This window comes from Leuciscus leuciscus, assembly GCF_965113295.1.
Source record: "Leuciscus leuciscus genome assembly, chromosome: 13".
NCBI lineage: Eukaryota > Metazoa > Chordata > Actinopteri > Cypriniformes > Leuciscidae > Leuciscus > Leuciscus leuciscus.
The window spans coordinates 10,890,833-10,905,278 of record NC_138737.1 but is presented as its reverse complement, the minus strand read 5'-3'; the positions used below and the strand labels follow the sequence as shown (position 1 = coordinate 10,905,278).

The 14,446-nt window shown below is 36.8% G+C and overlaps 1 protein-coding gene across 4 annotated transcripts; it reads left to right on the top strand.

The window, feature by feature from the left end:
* The first annotated feature begins 540 nt into the window (after positions 1–540).
* nexn (nexilin (F actin binding protein)) lies at positions 541–14,116 on the top strand. 4 transcript variants are annotated; one of them, XM_082188478.1, is made up of 15 exons: positions 541–708; positions 3,358–3,761; positions 4,783–4,974; positions 5,424–5,508; positions 5,630–5,778; positions 6,670–6,870; positions 7,557–7,736; positions 9,285–9,473; positions 10,120–10,311; positions 10,732–10,779; positions 12,012–12,206; positions 12,297–12,518; positions 12,600–12,788; positions 12,942–13,305; positions 13,461–14,116. In XM_082188478.1, exons 2-15 carry the CDS (start codon positions 3,390–3,392, stop codon positions 13,472–13,474), a joined length of 2,592 nt encoding a protein of 863 aa, XP_082044604.1. In that variant the 5' UTR covers positions 541–708; positions 3,358–3,389; the 3' UTR covers positions 13,475–14,116. The 4 variants fall into 4 exon arrangements, with proteins under 4 accessions (XP_082044604.1, XP_082044605.1, XP_082044607.1 ...); XM_082188479.1 differs by having other exon boundaries at positions 3,333–3,761; XM_082188481.1 differs by lacking the exon at positions 4,783–4,974.
* The last annotated feature ends 330 nt before the right edge of the window (positions 14,117–14,446 follow it).

Genomic DNA, 14,446 nt, shown 5'->3' with positions numbered 1-14,446 from the left:
TTTTATATTCACAAAAGTTCCTCCATAGTGCATAACATTTTAATATTATTTATTTAAATGTATAAAAAAATAATACATTATACACATTTAACATACATTAGGGGGGTTTATGCTACATTTTATTTATAGCATTATTTTAATGTCATGTTACTGTCTAGATTCATGGAAAGAACATTATTTCATCACGTGACCTAATTTAACACCTGCAAAATGTGGCCTATATGGTAGCCTATACAAAGTAGTACATTAGTAAAATATATAAAAAAAAAAAAAAATCCAGCAATGAATTAAACGCTAAACCCGTATATTTAACATGCTTTTTTAGAGTGTTTAAGCTGCCATTAAAATACATGATTGAATAAACAAATGACTAATAACTTACAGATAAACGATCAGAGTGACAAAACAATTATAAATTCGTGTAAAAGAGCCTCAGACTGGGAGATAAGGAGACATATGTGTAGCGACAGCTGAGGCCGTCAGCCGGTGGCGCGTGTGGAATGCGGTAGATGGAGAGGGGCACGGGTATTTTTATGGATAGCGCCCACCGATAACCGACTGCGCTCATTTGACTCTCAGTCGCATGGGAAGAGAAGACTAAACCTGTGCTTGGGGATTTAGATTCGATTTTAGCATTATCTAAGCCAACGTGAACTTCAACAAAAAAAATCTTATGAAAAACAAAGGGAGAATATCACTCTAAAGAAGGTAAGATATTTTTAAGTTATCGTTTATAAAGTATGAATAATTTAATAAAGCATGCGGAGGACAATTTTGCCAAATGGCAAGTCCACAAGCGGATGAGGGCCTGATCTCATATCATTGTACTCACTGAGAATACAGTTGACTCATTTGAAAGGACTATTTCTATGTCATTAGATCATTTCAAATTACTTTAATCTAAAGGGGGAAACTCAAGGTTATAAACAGAAAAAAAACAACTGTATAAAGATCTTTATAGAAACTATGTGGGGAACATTATCTCTGTGAACTTTTAATAAAACGTTTGCCAGAGGATAAAGATATGTATTCAAGTATGTTGAATACATGAACTAAAATTAAATATTGACATTCTTTTGACACTTTTTTCAGGGGGGAATATTTAGTGTTTAGCTAAATGCTATAGATATACAATCTATAATCTATAAATAGACAACATTTTAGAAAACATTTATTCTCAGCATCCAACTCTGAAACCTTCCTTAAATGTAAAGAATCTAATTACTAATAAAGATAGCAGTCTATCAGTGTTAACATATTTTTCTGAGGAATGTGTTTAAGATTAAAGACCTTATAAAGATTAGTGCACAGCATAAATTCATATAAAAACAAAAACAAACATGAATTTGAAATGTGGCGGGAACAAATGCTTTCAAATGGTGACATGTTTGGGGGCCATATTGTCTTTGTCATCTTCTAAAAGTGAGGTGTGATCAGTTGTGAGTTCACCAAAACACCAGGTGTTGTGTCATTTATGAATAGCAAAGGAGAGTGACTATGCATTGAAATTTAGATCTTTACAGGTATGTGATATTACACATGTAATTGAGTTTTTCTGTGCTGCATGGGTTAATGTTGCTGTTTTTGTGGGATTATTGTAGTTTGGATTAAGGATGTCAGATGTAGAACATGTGAACTGCAAAGATACAAATTAAAAATGCACATAGTATAAACACACACACACAATACATACATATTATTTTGCCAAACTGGCTTTGTACTTTCACACTGGGAGACACAAATTTTTTTTTTTATAAAGAAACATCTAGAACTTAGTCATTTAGTCAGGGGTCTCATGTGTGCCATCTGGGTGCTGACCTCTTCTTAGACTCATATCTCCAGGTAAAAATAGCCTCAATCACATGGCTGAACCCAGACTGGGGGATAAAATTAGGGCCTGCACAAGGCTCCTGGTGGAGGTCCCACACACATTCAGCTCATCTGTTATTTTATAGACCACCAACTTACACTTCCAAGACATTTCTTTACCTTATTTTACAATTAAAAATAATATGCAGAGTGTAATATTCACATTCAATTTAATTCACATAGCGCTTTTCACAATACATATCATTTCAAAGCAGCTTTACAGAAAATGCATTTGTCTACATTTCAATTTATGTATAGCTGTTTGTGAATGTAAAAAGTCTGAAAAGTTTTAAAGATCAAAGTGCATGACAAATAAAGTTGTCTCCTAAAAGAAATCGATTTTGAACTGCTGAAACGAGTCATCAGCAATTCCAGTCTCACTTCCTGTTACAATGTAACAAATTTGCATAATGCCTGCTCATTGGCTGTCTGCGAACAAAGTCTACTTTGACCCGCCCTCAAACACTATTGATGTAGCTGAAGCCTGGAAGAGTTTGGTTTGTGTTGTCGACAGGTTGAGAAGACGCTGTTTTCTGCGCACGCACTTCAAATGGATGAGGACTTGCACTGGAATTGATACAGAAAAAACAATGCCATCTTTCCTCTTCATCAGTGTCGGGGAAAGTTACTTTGAACAGGAATGCATTACAATATTGCGTTACTCCCTTAAAAAGTAACTAATTGTGTAACTTCGTTAACTCACCTGGACTGGGCTTGTTTTTTTTTAATAACTAAAAAGTTTATTTTGTCTTTTATTTTATTATTATTTTATTAAGTCTATTTTTATTAAGTCTATTTCTATTTTAAATGCTCACATTTAGTCTAGAACTACAATAACCATCATGTTTACACACAATGCTTCTACACTTTCGATTTTTCTCAACATGGGGACAAGAAAGATGTCAGTCAATAAATGAAAAAAGTAACTCAGATATATTGTTGTAAATTTAAAAGTAATGTGTTTACCTTAAACGTAAATAGTTACTTGAAAAAAGTAATCTGATTACATAACTTCAGTTACTTGTAATGCATTACCCTCAACAATGCTCTTCATATCATTGTGTATAAAACACTGAAGAAGCCTCCGGAGCTGAAATTCAGATATGGTAATAGTTGTTTCGTTTCTGACACGTGCTGTAATAGGTAGACCAATCACAACAGACTTTGCCGTCTGACCAATCAGAGCAGGCTCACAGAAAGGAGGGGTTTAGAGAGACAATCTTCAAACTAACTGTTTTCAGACTCTTTGAGAAATGAGTTGATGTGCAACGTATATTATCAGAAAATGTTTTTTGACCTTGGATGCATGTAAATCTATTTTAAAAGACCTCCAAAACAAAATTAGGAACCTTTAAAATAGCATAATAGGGTAACCTTTTACCCAGGTACCCTTTTTAAAGGTACCCATAAAAGTACCTTTGCACTGCAGTCTTGTGGTCATTATGTCTTTCTCCCAATGTCAGCTTCATCTGACGTATCTTGCAACAGGCCCTGTCCCGGTGTGTTTGAGAAACAGCAACATGACTGAAGTGATGAGCATGGCGGATGTGTCAACAGACATGACGCATTTAAACAACACGGACAACTTGAACGATATTGCTGATGCTAATGATGCAGAGAACACAATCAATGATGAAAACCATAAAGAGGAAACACATGACATGAATTGCATGACTGAAGAGGTGGAAATGAACAGTGCTGCAGATGAACCAAAGGAGACCGAGTTACCAGAGAAGGAAGAGCCCAAACAGGAGACAAAGCCCACCAGCAGGGCGAGAAAACGAGAGCGGGTTCCAAAATCCAATGAGGAAAACGTGGAGAATGATGAAGAGGCGGATGCAACACATGATACAGATATGACAAATTTTTCAGATGTGGCACTAAAACAAGAGGTATAGTATGATGGAGCTATAATAATATGCTTAAATGAATAAATATTTTCAAAAATACAAATAAAATGAAATACAACATTTCAATAATTAACACGCATATATACAGTTCTGCTCATAAGTTTGCATACCTCTTGCAGAATATGCAAGATGTTAATAAGATTAACAAAATTAGAGGGATCATAAAAATTGCATGTTTAGTACTGTCCTGAAAAAGCACACAACAGATGTTGACATATAGTCCACCAGACAAAATAACTGAATTTATACAAATGAACCAGTTTAAAAGTTTACATACCCTTGAATCTTAATATTGTGTGTTGGATAATCAGCAACTGATTTTTATATTTTGTGATAGTTGTTCATGAATCCCTTGTTTGTCCTCAGCAGTTAAACTGCCCACTGTTCTTCAGAAAGATCCTCCAGGTCCTGCACATTCTTAGGTTTCTAGCATCTTCTGCATATCCGAACCCTTTTCATTTTGAGATCCACCTTCTCACACTGAGGACAATTGAGGGACTCATGAACAAATGTTACAAAAAGTGAAAACATTCCTCAAGATGGCAACAAAATGCATTAGGACCAGTAGGTTGTACATTTTCTTATTTTTTAAAGACTTTTCTTTTTTTCATTTAGCACTGCCCTTTAGAAGCTACATGAGATGTTTCTCTGAAGACAAAATAAGTAAAATTTATTCCGATCATCCAATTTAGCCCACCGGCTCTTAATGCATATTCTATAAGGGGTATGAGCAGAACTGTGTGTATATATTTTTATTTAAAAAAAACAATTAGGCCTATACATATTTATGAAAATAGATATCAACCGTATATATAACTAATATGCTAATTTATAAAATGGAATGTTATGGAAAATGGAAAACCGACTATAATATTTGTCATTTGTAATCATATAATCATTACTCTTTGCAAAAGTAAATGTTATAAAAAAAATGGAAATTAACTAATTTTCCATTTCTCTTTTACTAACAATCTCTCATACCTCGTTTTTCTTTCTTCTGAAGAAACTGCTTAAAACATCTAAGCCTGTACAGAGAAGTTATGTTCCCAAGTTGGGGAAAGAAGATGTGAAGAATAAGTTTGAGGCCATGCAGAAAGCTAGAGAAGAGAGAAACCAAAAGAGAAGTCAGGATGAGCAAAAGAAACGCAGAGATCAGTACATTAAAGAGAGAGAGTACAGTCGCAGGAAGCAAATGGTCAGTACAGAAACCTGCCCATCAGCACCTTGTTTTGTCACTTCATCCACTGACTGCACTGCCTCCTCTCTCTGACACTAACAATGCATATTAGAAGATTTTGTCTTGAAGGTAATGAAGATACTGCTTGCTGGGTATTCAGTGTTTGCATAAGATTAGGCATGCATCTATACCCGATTCCAGGTATTTAAAAGGATATACACAAACCTTCTTATAAAAAAGCTTTTAATCAGTAAAACACCCCAGTATCTGTGATGCCTGCTTGCTGCATGCACACTCTACTGATCCCCTGCCCATGTCACAATTGACGGCCCAATCAGCATCCGCCACTGTAGGTCATATGTGCCTGTCTTACAAGGATTAAGGTCTGCTTGGCTTGCTATGACCAGCATGGTTTCTGATCCTGGATAAAACGCCTAACCTAACAACAACTGTCGGATCCTCCACAGATAAAAGAACTCCTCGCCTCTAGCGATGAAGAGGAAGAGGTGAAGCCGACGAAGATAGAAAAATCATATGTTCCCAAGATCACAGGTAGGGCGAAATGAGAAATTTTATATTTGATTTTTTTTTTTGGACTGAACCAATGTAATCATTGTAACAGCACTTTAATCCCATAATAGACGCCAACTGTCGGCTTTCTGTCCATTCACAGGCAGTGTGAAGGGGAAGTTTGCAGAGATGGAGAAACAGAGGCAGGAGGTGGAGAGGAAAAGAACAGATGAGGAGAGAAAGAAGCGAGCTGCACAGGAGGCCTTAGAGAAGGCCAAGATTCAGAAGGAGCTGGCCAAGAAAGCTGAGGAGGTGAGTCAGTGTGTCATGAGAACAGACTGTGGCTGCAGGCACTAGGAAGATGCCTTTAATGCGACTTGGCAGTCGGCTGCTTTGTCAGGTCTACTATTAGAAAATCTCCAGCAAAGTATCTGTAATCACTCAGGTAATCCTCTGATATAATCTAAACATCTATTTTAAAGCTAGCAATATATGTAAGTGAAATCAAATCATGGAATGGATTGATATAGAACAATGTGTTGCATTGCAATAGTAACAGGAAAGGTAAGACATTCTTTTACCAACCAAAGTTAAATATTATTATTAATACAGTGGATTCATAAACTATAAGTTGAATTAAATAATAATATAATAATGATTTTAATGCAAATATATATATATATAAGTATATAATATAAAAATTGCAAAATGATATGTGAAATGTGTGCAATATGGCCAAATGGCCCACTGTCCATTACAAAGGCATGTCAGTTCATATACAACATGGCACTGGGTGTTAAATTTAGGAAAATGCCACACTTTCTGGAGCCAGAGTTAACAAGCATGGACAACATGTGACTAGCAACTGTTTCCCACAGCACTTGCAGGCCGTGCTCTCTGACTGAATTAGCAGTATCATATCTCTGTCTAGTATGACACAAATGAAGGCAACTGTGCCAGAAGTTTTTTTGTTGTTGCTGTTAGGCCTTATCTGAAACCTGTCTGGACGCTTGTCCATGACTGCAGAAAAGTTGCAGTTCAAAGCAGTATAAAAAAATTAGACCTCACAATTGTTTCTGATTAAAAAAAAAAAAATCTTAAAAAAAAACAACAGGAAGTTAACATTTCATCATACCCTTATAATTCCGATGTTAAAACTGCTATTTAATCTGTTTGGGTAACTTCTTCACTTCTTCATCACAGGAAGGTGATGACAGCATTTTGGTTCGAGTAGTGCCTGCAAAATCACAGAAACAACCAGGAAGGATCAAGATCAATTTTGAGGACATGGAGAAGAGCCGAGAAGAGGAACTAAAGAAGCGAACTGAGGAGGAGAAGAAGAAGAGATACGATGAGAACAGGCAGTCTTTCCGAGAGGCCAAACGTCGCTCTATGGTTGAACAGGTGAAGATTCTGCTTTTAAAGGGTTAGTTCACCCAAAAATGAAAATTCTGTCAGTAATTACTCACCCTCATGTTGTTCCAACCCCGTAAAACCTTCGTTCGTCTTCGGGACACTAATTAAGATAGTGCTGGATCACTTCTCCATAGGCTGCTAGGTGACCGAAACTTGCTGGCCCAGAAAAGTTATTAAAGAGATCGTTAATATAGTCCAAGTGACTCCAGTGGCTCAATCTTAAGTATATCAAGCGACGAGAATACTTTTTGTGCGCAAAAACAAACAAAAATAACGACTTTATTCCACAATTCAATTCATTCATAAAGTATTCTCGTCGCTTGATATACTTAAGATTGAGCCACTGTAGTCACTTGGACTATATTAACAATCTCTTTAATAACTTGTCTGGGCCAGCAAGTTTCGGTCACCTAGCAGCCTATGGAGGAGTGATCAGCTCTCAGATTTCATTAAATATATCTTAATTTGTGTTCCGAAGATGAACGAAGGTCTTACGCGGTTGGAACAACATGAGGGTGAGTAATTACTGACAGAATTTTCATTTTGGGGTGAACAAACCCTTTAACGATCAATATAATCTGTAAAAGAAAAAAGAAAAGTTTTGTTAATTTTGGATATATATATATATATATATATATATATTTATTTATTTATTTATTTTTTCTTTAAAAAAGTTGGACGATGAAGAGTTTCATCCCAAAGAGAGGGAGCAGATGACCCCTGGTAAACTGCGTCTGACCTTTGAAGAACAGGAGAAAGAGCGACAGGAGCAGCAGAGAAAACAGGCAGAGGACGAAGCCCGACGCAGACTGGAGGAAGAAAAAAAAGCATTTGAAGAGGCCAAGCTGGGAATGGTGGGTATATTTTTTTAACAACCATTAGATATATTCTTTCACATTTACAATATATACAGTGGACACTTTTATTTTTTTACTATTTGGAAAGTTAAGCGACAATTAAAAATGCATACATACAATATTTGCAGTATATAACAAAATATAAAAACATGGCATTTTAAACAATGTGGTTATTTAAAAATCATAGCACACATACACTTTTCAATTAAAACATTATGTTTGTTAGGTTTCAAAACATGAAACAATACATATATTGTTCAAAATGAAGACAAAACATTCTAGGTAATGTTCTGGTTGTAAAATTATGTGCAACATATTTATAGTTAATATAATGGGCTACACTGGTGGATATTCTGCAAGGACCCTGTGTGAACTTAAGGAGAACCTACTTGATACATCCATGAAAAATGGTCTCAACACAAGTGCTAAAACATATCCTAACCCTACCCTACACTAGGGCTTGCATAGACTAGTCGAGTAGTCGATAGATCGACTACTTCAACCACTAGTCGACGCTGTCGGAAACAATCGACTACTCGAGCGTCCATTAACCATAAATGAATTAAAAATGGCGAACGTCACCAACAGACGCCACACGTCAGATGTGTGGAAGTATTTCATCAAGGATGACAAAAATATTGTAATTGGCCAACTCTGCAAGAGGCCGTTCACATATTGCGTTTAAAAACGTGTGGAAAGCGCGGCCGCTGTCTCCTACAAGCGCTCGCGCTCCCATGGCGTCTGTCGGTGCTATGCAACCGTGAACTGCGCTCTCCATGATGACGATGAAGAAGTATCAGCAAAGGATTAATTGATTTCTAGCCCTTGCATTAGCTTTACTACTAGATATATTTCTGGAGATGAGAAGGAAAAACCCGCCTGGAAAAACTAGCGCACCACGTTGTTTCCATATGAGCGCGCTCGCCGCGCCTACATTTGAAATAACGACCTTGAGCGCGAAAAAGACGCGATATGTGAACGGCCCCTAGAAGCAGACGTCTGAAATGAAAGGCAAGAACGGCTATTTATTTGGCTTTAGACTGTTACATGAAAATTTAAAAATGAAATGTCATAATTATAATGTTTTGAGAGTTTACTTATGTAATTGTTGCATTAGGCTATGAATTAATAAATGTTTATTGATAAGATCTAGCTATTTCATGTCTTTTCATTTAAAGTAGCATGAACCACGAGTAGTCGAGTAACTCGAGTATTGTTTTGATAAGGAATCGACTAGCAGAAATCAGTAGTCGTGCAACCCCTACCCTACACCCTCCCTAACCAATGAAATTGGCTGAAATTGGCCTTAACCAAATTAAACTGCTTTTTGGGGGTATCACAACCTCAAGACAAGTTGGTTAAAAATAAGAAAAAGCAGCTCAGAAAAGTCAATTCTCAAAAACGTTCTAGCAACATTTGTTTGCAGATGCACCTGGGTTTCATATTATGTATTTAATGCATGAAATTTTAAAGTGTGACTTAAGTGCCCAACAGTGTCCAAACATGAATAATGTAATATGAGTGATAATGTACTCTTTCTCACAGGCCCTGGATGACGAGGACACTCAGGATACACAAGGAGAGAAGGAAGAATTCAGACCTGGTAAACTTCGACTCAGCTTTGAAGAGCTGGAAAGACAGAGACTGGAAGAGGAACATAAGCGAGTGGAGGAAGAAAGGAAAAGACGCATCAAAGAAGAGAGAGAGGCCTTTGCCGAGGCCAGAAAGAGCATGGTCAGTTTGTGTGCTTGTGAAAATCATGGTTTTTTTTTTTTTTTGCTTTTCATGTACAATGGTAACCATGAAATTCTTTGATTATAGTAGTATTGTAGTAGTTTATATATATATATATATATGAAGAGTTCAGATGCAAAAGCCTCTAAGTGCCATCTGAAATTTTCTTCTAGAATGATCATTTTTATCAAGCTTGTATATTTAAGTTAAATAATTTCACTTAAATGGCAATGCAAATTATCTATTAATTGTCATTTAAATGAAATTACTTAACTTAAATATACAAGCTTTATAAAATTGATCATTCTAGAAGAAAATTTCAGATGGCACTTAGAGGCTTTTGCATCTGAACTCTTCATATAAATATATATATATATATATATATATATATATATATATATATATATATATATATATAACCTTATGATACTTTGTTAGGGAGGCCTACACAATATTTAATAGTCATAAAATGCTCACTATTATTACAAAAGGTCATAAAAAACGTGTACGATCTGTCTTGGAAAATAACGCCTACGATCTAAAATCAGTTTTGATTTGGCACAGTTGGACATGTAAACTGGATGCCAGATCAAACTTTAAATGTTGACTAACTCATTTTCCCTAAACCTAATCTATTCACTTGCAGGTTGTAAATAGTGACGATGACATCCTTCTGGCCATGATAAACTCAGACGGGGCCAAACCCGGGAAGCTGGCCATCAGCTTTGAGGATCTGGAAAGACAAAGACGAGAAGAGGAGCAGAAAAAGAAAGAAGAGGAGGCCAAGCGACGCCTGGAAGAGGAGAAAAAACTTTTCGCAGAAGCTCGCAAGAACATGGTAGGACCATGCATTTGATGTAACATACTGTATTTGCACATGTACAGTGCGTTTGCATGTACTAATTGATGTGACCAACAAAAGTACATCTTAAACAACAACAAAAAGTCCATTAATACGCTATATAACTGCTGTTTTGGTTATTAATAACATAGCATAAACATACTTTATGCTGCATGTTAATTGCAGTGTAATCTGCTGATTATATTTATATCATCTGAGCACATTTTGTCAGTCAGCTAACAACTGTTAACCAGTGTCAATTTCAATACATCGACCGACTTAAGGTCTCTAATTCAATCTAAAACAATTAATTCACTTGAAAATATAAACACAACACATGTCCAAATCTCCAGTGTGCTCAAATGATATATCTGCTGCAATGCTTGTCTGTTATGCTTTTCAAATTGTGTTTTTAAGAGCCCTGGACTGGATCACGATAATTTGACTGGATATGGAGTTAAAGAAGTAAGAAACTTTTTTAAACAGAAACCGCTACCCTGCTAAAGAGAAGCATTGCCACAATGATTGATTACAAAAGAAGCTGTTAGAAAACAAGACATACAATAATGTACCTAGTGAGGGAAAAACATTCCAATGAAGCTATAGATAAAATAGACATAGGCCTAATTATATTCAAGAAAACTATTTGATCAGAAAACCAATCTTAAAGGGTCATATCATCAATCATTTCATTTTAGTGTTTTCCCTCCCCTTGAGTTTACAGTATTAGTCAAGAGTATGTTTAATGTCAATGTGTTTTTGGGCTAGGGAAGACATCTGGACTTGTGAATGTTATTGCATGTTTTTATAGTGCAATGAACTGTTTTATATCAAAAGATTAAAAAGTCAAAATTGGATTCCTCATGATATGACAATGAATATTTGAATATATTTACTTTTGCTTCTCAAACTAATGTGTTTTGTTTAAAGGATATTTATTTATTTTTATGGGTAAATAAGGAAAAAATATATCAATATATGATTCTACACAATGTAGTAAATAGGAATACAGTACTAGTACAAAACAGAATTATGGGGTCCAAATCTTCACACTGTTCAAACATGGCTGCCTATGTGAGTTTTTGCTCACATAACAAGTCACAAACTGTGTGATAATTTATAGCTCTTTTTACACTTGGCACTGTTTTAATGTTTTAACTGATTTTATCTATTAGAATAACAAGGTTGTGTGCCATTTACAATTTAATTGAAAAAGACAGACAGATTAGGGAGGAAGGACACTTAATTTCCTAGAATGCATTACCTATTCCAATTCAACTATAGTGGGATTTGGATTCAAGTCAAAGAAAAACAGTGGCTGCATCTGAATTCACATACTTCCCTACTATATTCTGAAGTATACGAGATTCTGAAGTGTGCATACGATGGACACTTTACTATCCCATGAGGCTACAGGAGAGGATTTGTGAATGTAAGTGAAGCGATGTAACTCATGCTGGTAGGTCACATGATAATGACATGACAGCATGGCGAATGTAGTCCGATTACATTCATACTATAGAACATACTTTTTAGCGGTCATGAAATAATTACTTATTCAAAATAAGTCCTATTCAAGAGAGTATGCGATTTCAGACACAGCCACTCATTACTAGCACAAGCTGTATTCAAATATATGTCAATACTCCATATGCAATTGAATATCAATTGAGATGTGTATCTCATTTTTGTGACAGGTGCAGGATGATGATGTAACTCTGGTGCGGACAGAGTCACAGGAAGCAATGCACCCAGGGAAACTAGAAATCAACTTTGAGGAGATGCTGAAGATGAAAGAGGAGGCAGAGCGGAAGCGCAAGGCGGAAGCCAGACGCCAGAAAATGGAGATGGAGAAGAAAGAGTTTGAACAGTTGCGACAAGAGATGAGTGAGGTCAGCTTCACATGCTACTGAAACGATCATTAAATTTACAATTTCATAACATGTTTGCTTATTTACATATGTTTTGTGGGTTTGATTTAGGATGAGATCAATGAAAGCTCTGAGGTGGTGAGCACCGAGTACGAGGAGCTAACAAAGCTGAAGCGGACTGGCTCCATCCAGGCCAAAAGCCTGAAATCCAAGTTCGAGAAGATCAAGCAGCTCACAGAGGAGGAGATCCAGAAGAAGATCGAGGAGGAACGAGCAAGAAGGAAAGAAATTGACGAGAAAATCAAGGAGAGAGAGGCAGAGCGCTGTCAGGAGGTGAAAGAATGAGGCAATTTCTCATGTTTCATTCCAGCAAAAGAACTTTGAAGTGAAGAATTTTGCTCATTTCTTCCACAGGATGAAGATGAAGACAAAACAACTCCAATTAAACCAGAAGACGTCCCGTTCAGACAGAAAGTGGACATGCGAGCACGGTTCGAACAAATGGCAAAGACCAGAGAAGAGGAGCAGAAGAAGAAGATCGAAGAGCAGAAATTGCAAAGGATGCAATTTGAACAACAGGAAATTGACGCTGCTCTCCAAAAAGTAAACCTCTCCTGGGCTGCTTTGTTTCAGAACTAAATGGCGGACATGCCTGGATCTGATGTCAACACTAATGCATGACAGAGCTGCATGCGTGTGATTTCTGTTGTGTTTTTTTTTCCTGAATGTGAAACGCTTTGTCATGTGTCTTGTCAGAAAAGGGAAGAAGAGGAGGAGGAAGAGGGTAGCATCATTAATGGCTCCGCCGCCTACGAGGATGAAGAGGACCATGCCAGGTCAGGCGCTCCGTGGTTTAAAAAGCCCCTGAAGAACCAGTCGGTGGTTGATGCAGAGCCTGTGCGGTTCACGGTGAAGATCACGGGAGAACCCAAACCAGAGGTCACCTGGTGGTTTGAGGGTGAGCTTCTGCCGGACTCTGAAGACTATCAATACATCGAGAGAGGCGAGACCTACTGCCTGTACCTGCCGGAAACGTTCCCCGAGGACGAAGGAGAGTACATGTGCAAAGCCGTCAACAGCCGAGGCACTGCCGCCAGCACCTGCATTCTCACGATTGAAAGTAAGCCGCCTCCTGTCTCTGCTAACCGCCTGCATGCTGAGATTTCTTATGGCGTCACTAAACTCAAACGGATCGCATGCTCCACTTCCACTCGGTTCTTCTTCCTCTTGTTAATCAAACTGTGTCTCTCTGTCTCCCTGTCTTTCTCTTTCCAGCTGAGGACTACTGATGCTCTCCTTCTCTGGAACTTTCCCAGACTTTTCTTTTTTTCTTTTATAAAAGTTCATTTCTCACGGTAGGGCCAAAAACCGAGGAGGAAGGAGTGGTATTATTTTTTTCTTCCATTCCTCCTGAAGATATGTTTCAATGATGAAGTGCAATCTGTTGTTTACATTAGATGCTGCACTCACAGTTAACAAAACAAAAAAACTCCATATCTGGGATGAATTTGTGCCAAAACACAGATACCGTTCCCATGATCTTCTAGAATAAATACATAGCGTAGCTGAAAAAGAAATCTAGTTAATTAAATACATTTTAGTTCAATATATATCCACGACACTGAGGAAGGATTTCATACCCATGTCACCGAATGAATGAGATGTTTCTGGAGAGTTTGATTCAGTATCTGTAAAGGGGGCTGTGGTTGCATTTTCTTTGTTAAATTCCTTTAAGCACCTCTGTTCAGGCTCAGATGTTTTTTTTCCACTTTTTTCCCATGTTCTTATGGAGCTTTCATATCCCCAGATGTTTCTATGTTAATGTAGTGAGTAAATGAAATGTATGTATGTAGGTTAGCAAGAGGTGATTTTAAGTTTTAGGCAGAGTATTTGTGTAATGTATAAAATTATAATAAAATTAATGAAACGTGTTGTTGGCTGATTTCATAAACTAACACTTTATATACATTTTAGGAGACGTGGCCAGGTGGATTCATCTGATTACAGTTTGATATAGAATAGAGTGCTAGATTGCCTGTAAATATGCCATTCTTTGGTTTAATGCAAATTGGTATGAAACCTTTCGTAATTTGAATTTGAATGTATAACTAAATGGAATTGAAATTCGACAAAAATCATACTGTTGTCAAGACAGCTGCACAGAAATAAGCTATTTTAGAAAATAGATAAAAAAGTCTTTAAAAGCTTGAAGGCCGTACAAGCCTAAATGACAGAATAACAGACAAAATAGACGGAAACGG

Bases quoted from the DNA above. Each gene is read 5' to 3' on its own strand.
- nexn (XM_082188478.1), top strand. From the start codon at position 3,390: ATGACTGAAGTGATGAGCATGGCGGATGTGTCAACAGACATGACGCAT. The intron at 3,762-4,782 runs GTATAGTATGAT...TTTCTTCTGAAG, and splicing joins ATGTGGCACTAAAACAAGAG to AAACTGCTTAAAACATCTAA. The intron at 12,789-12,941 runs GTAAACCTCTCC...GTGTCTTGTCAG, and splicing joins TTGACGCTGCTCTCCAAAAA to AAAAGGGAAGAAGAGGAGGA.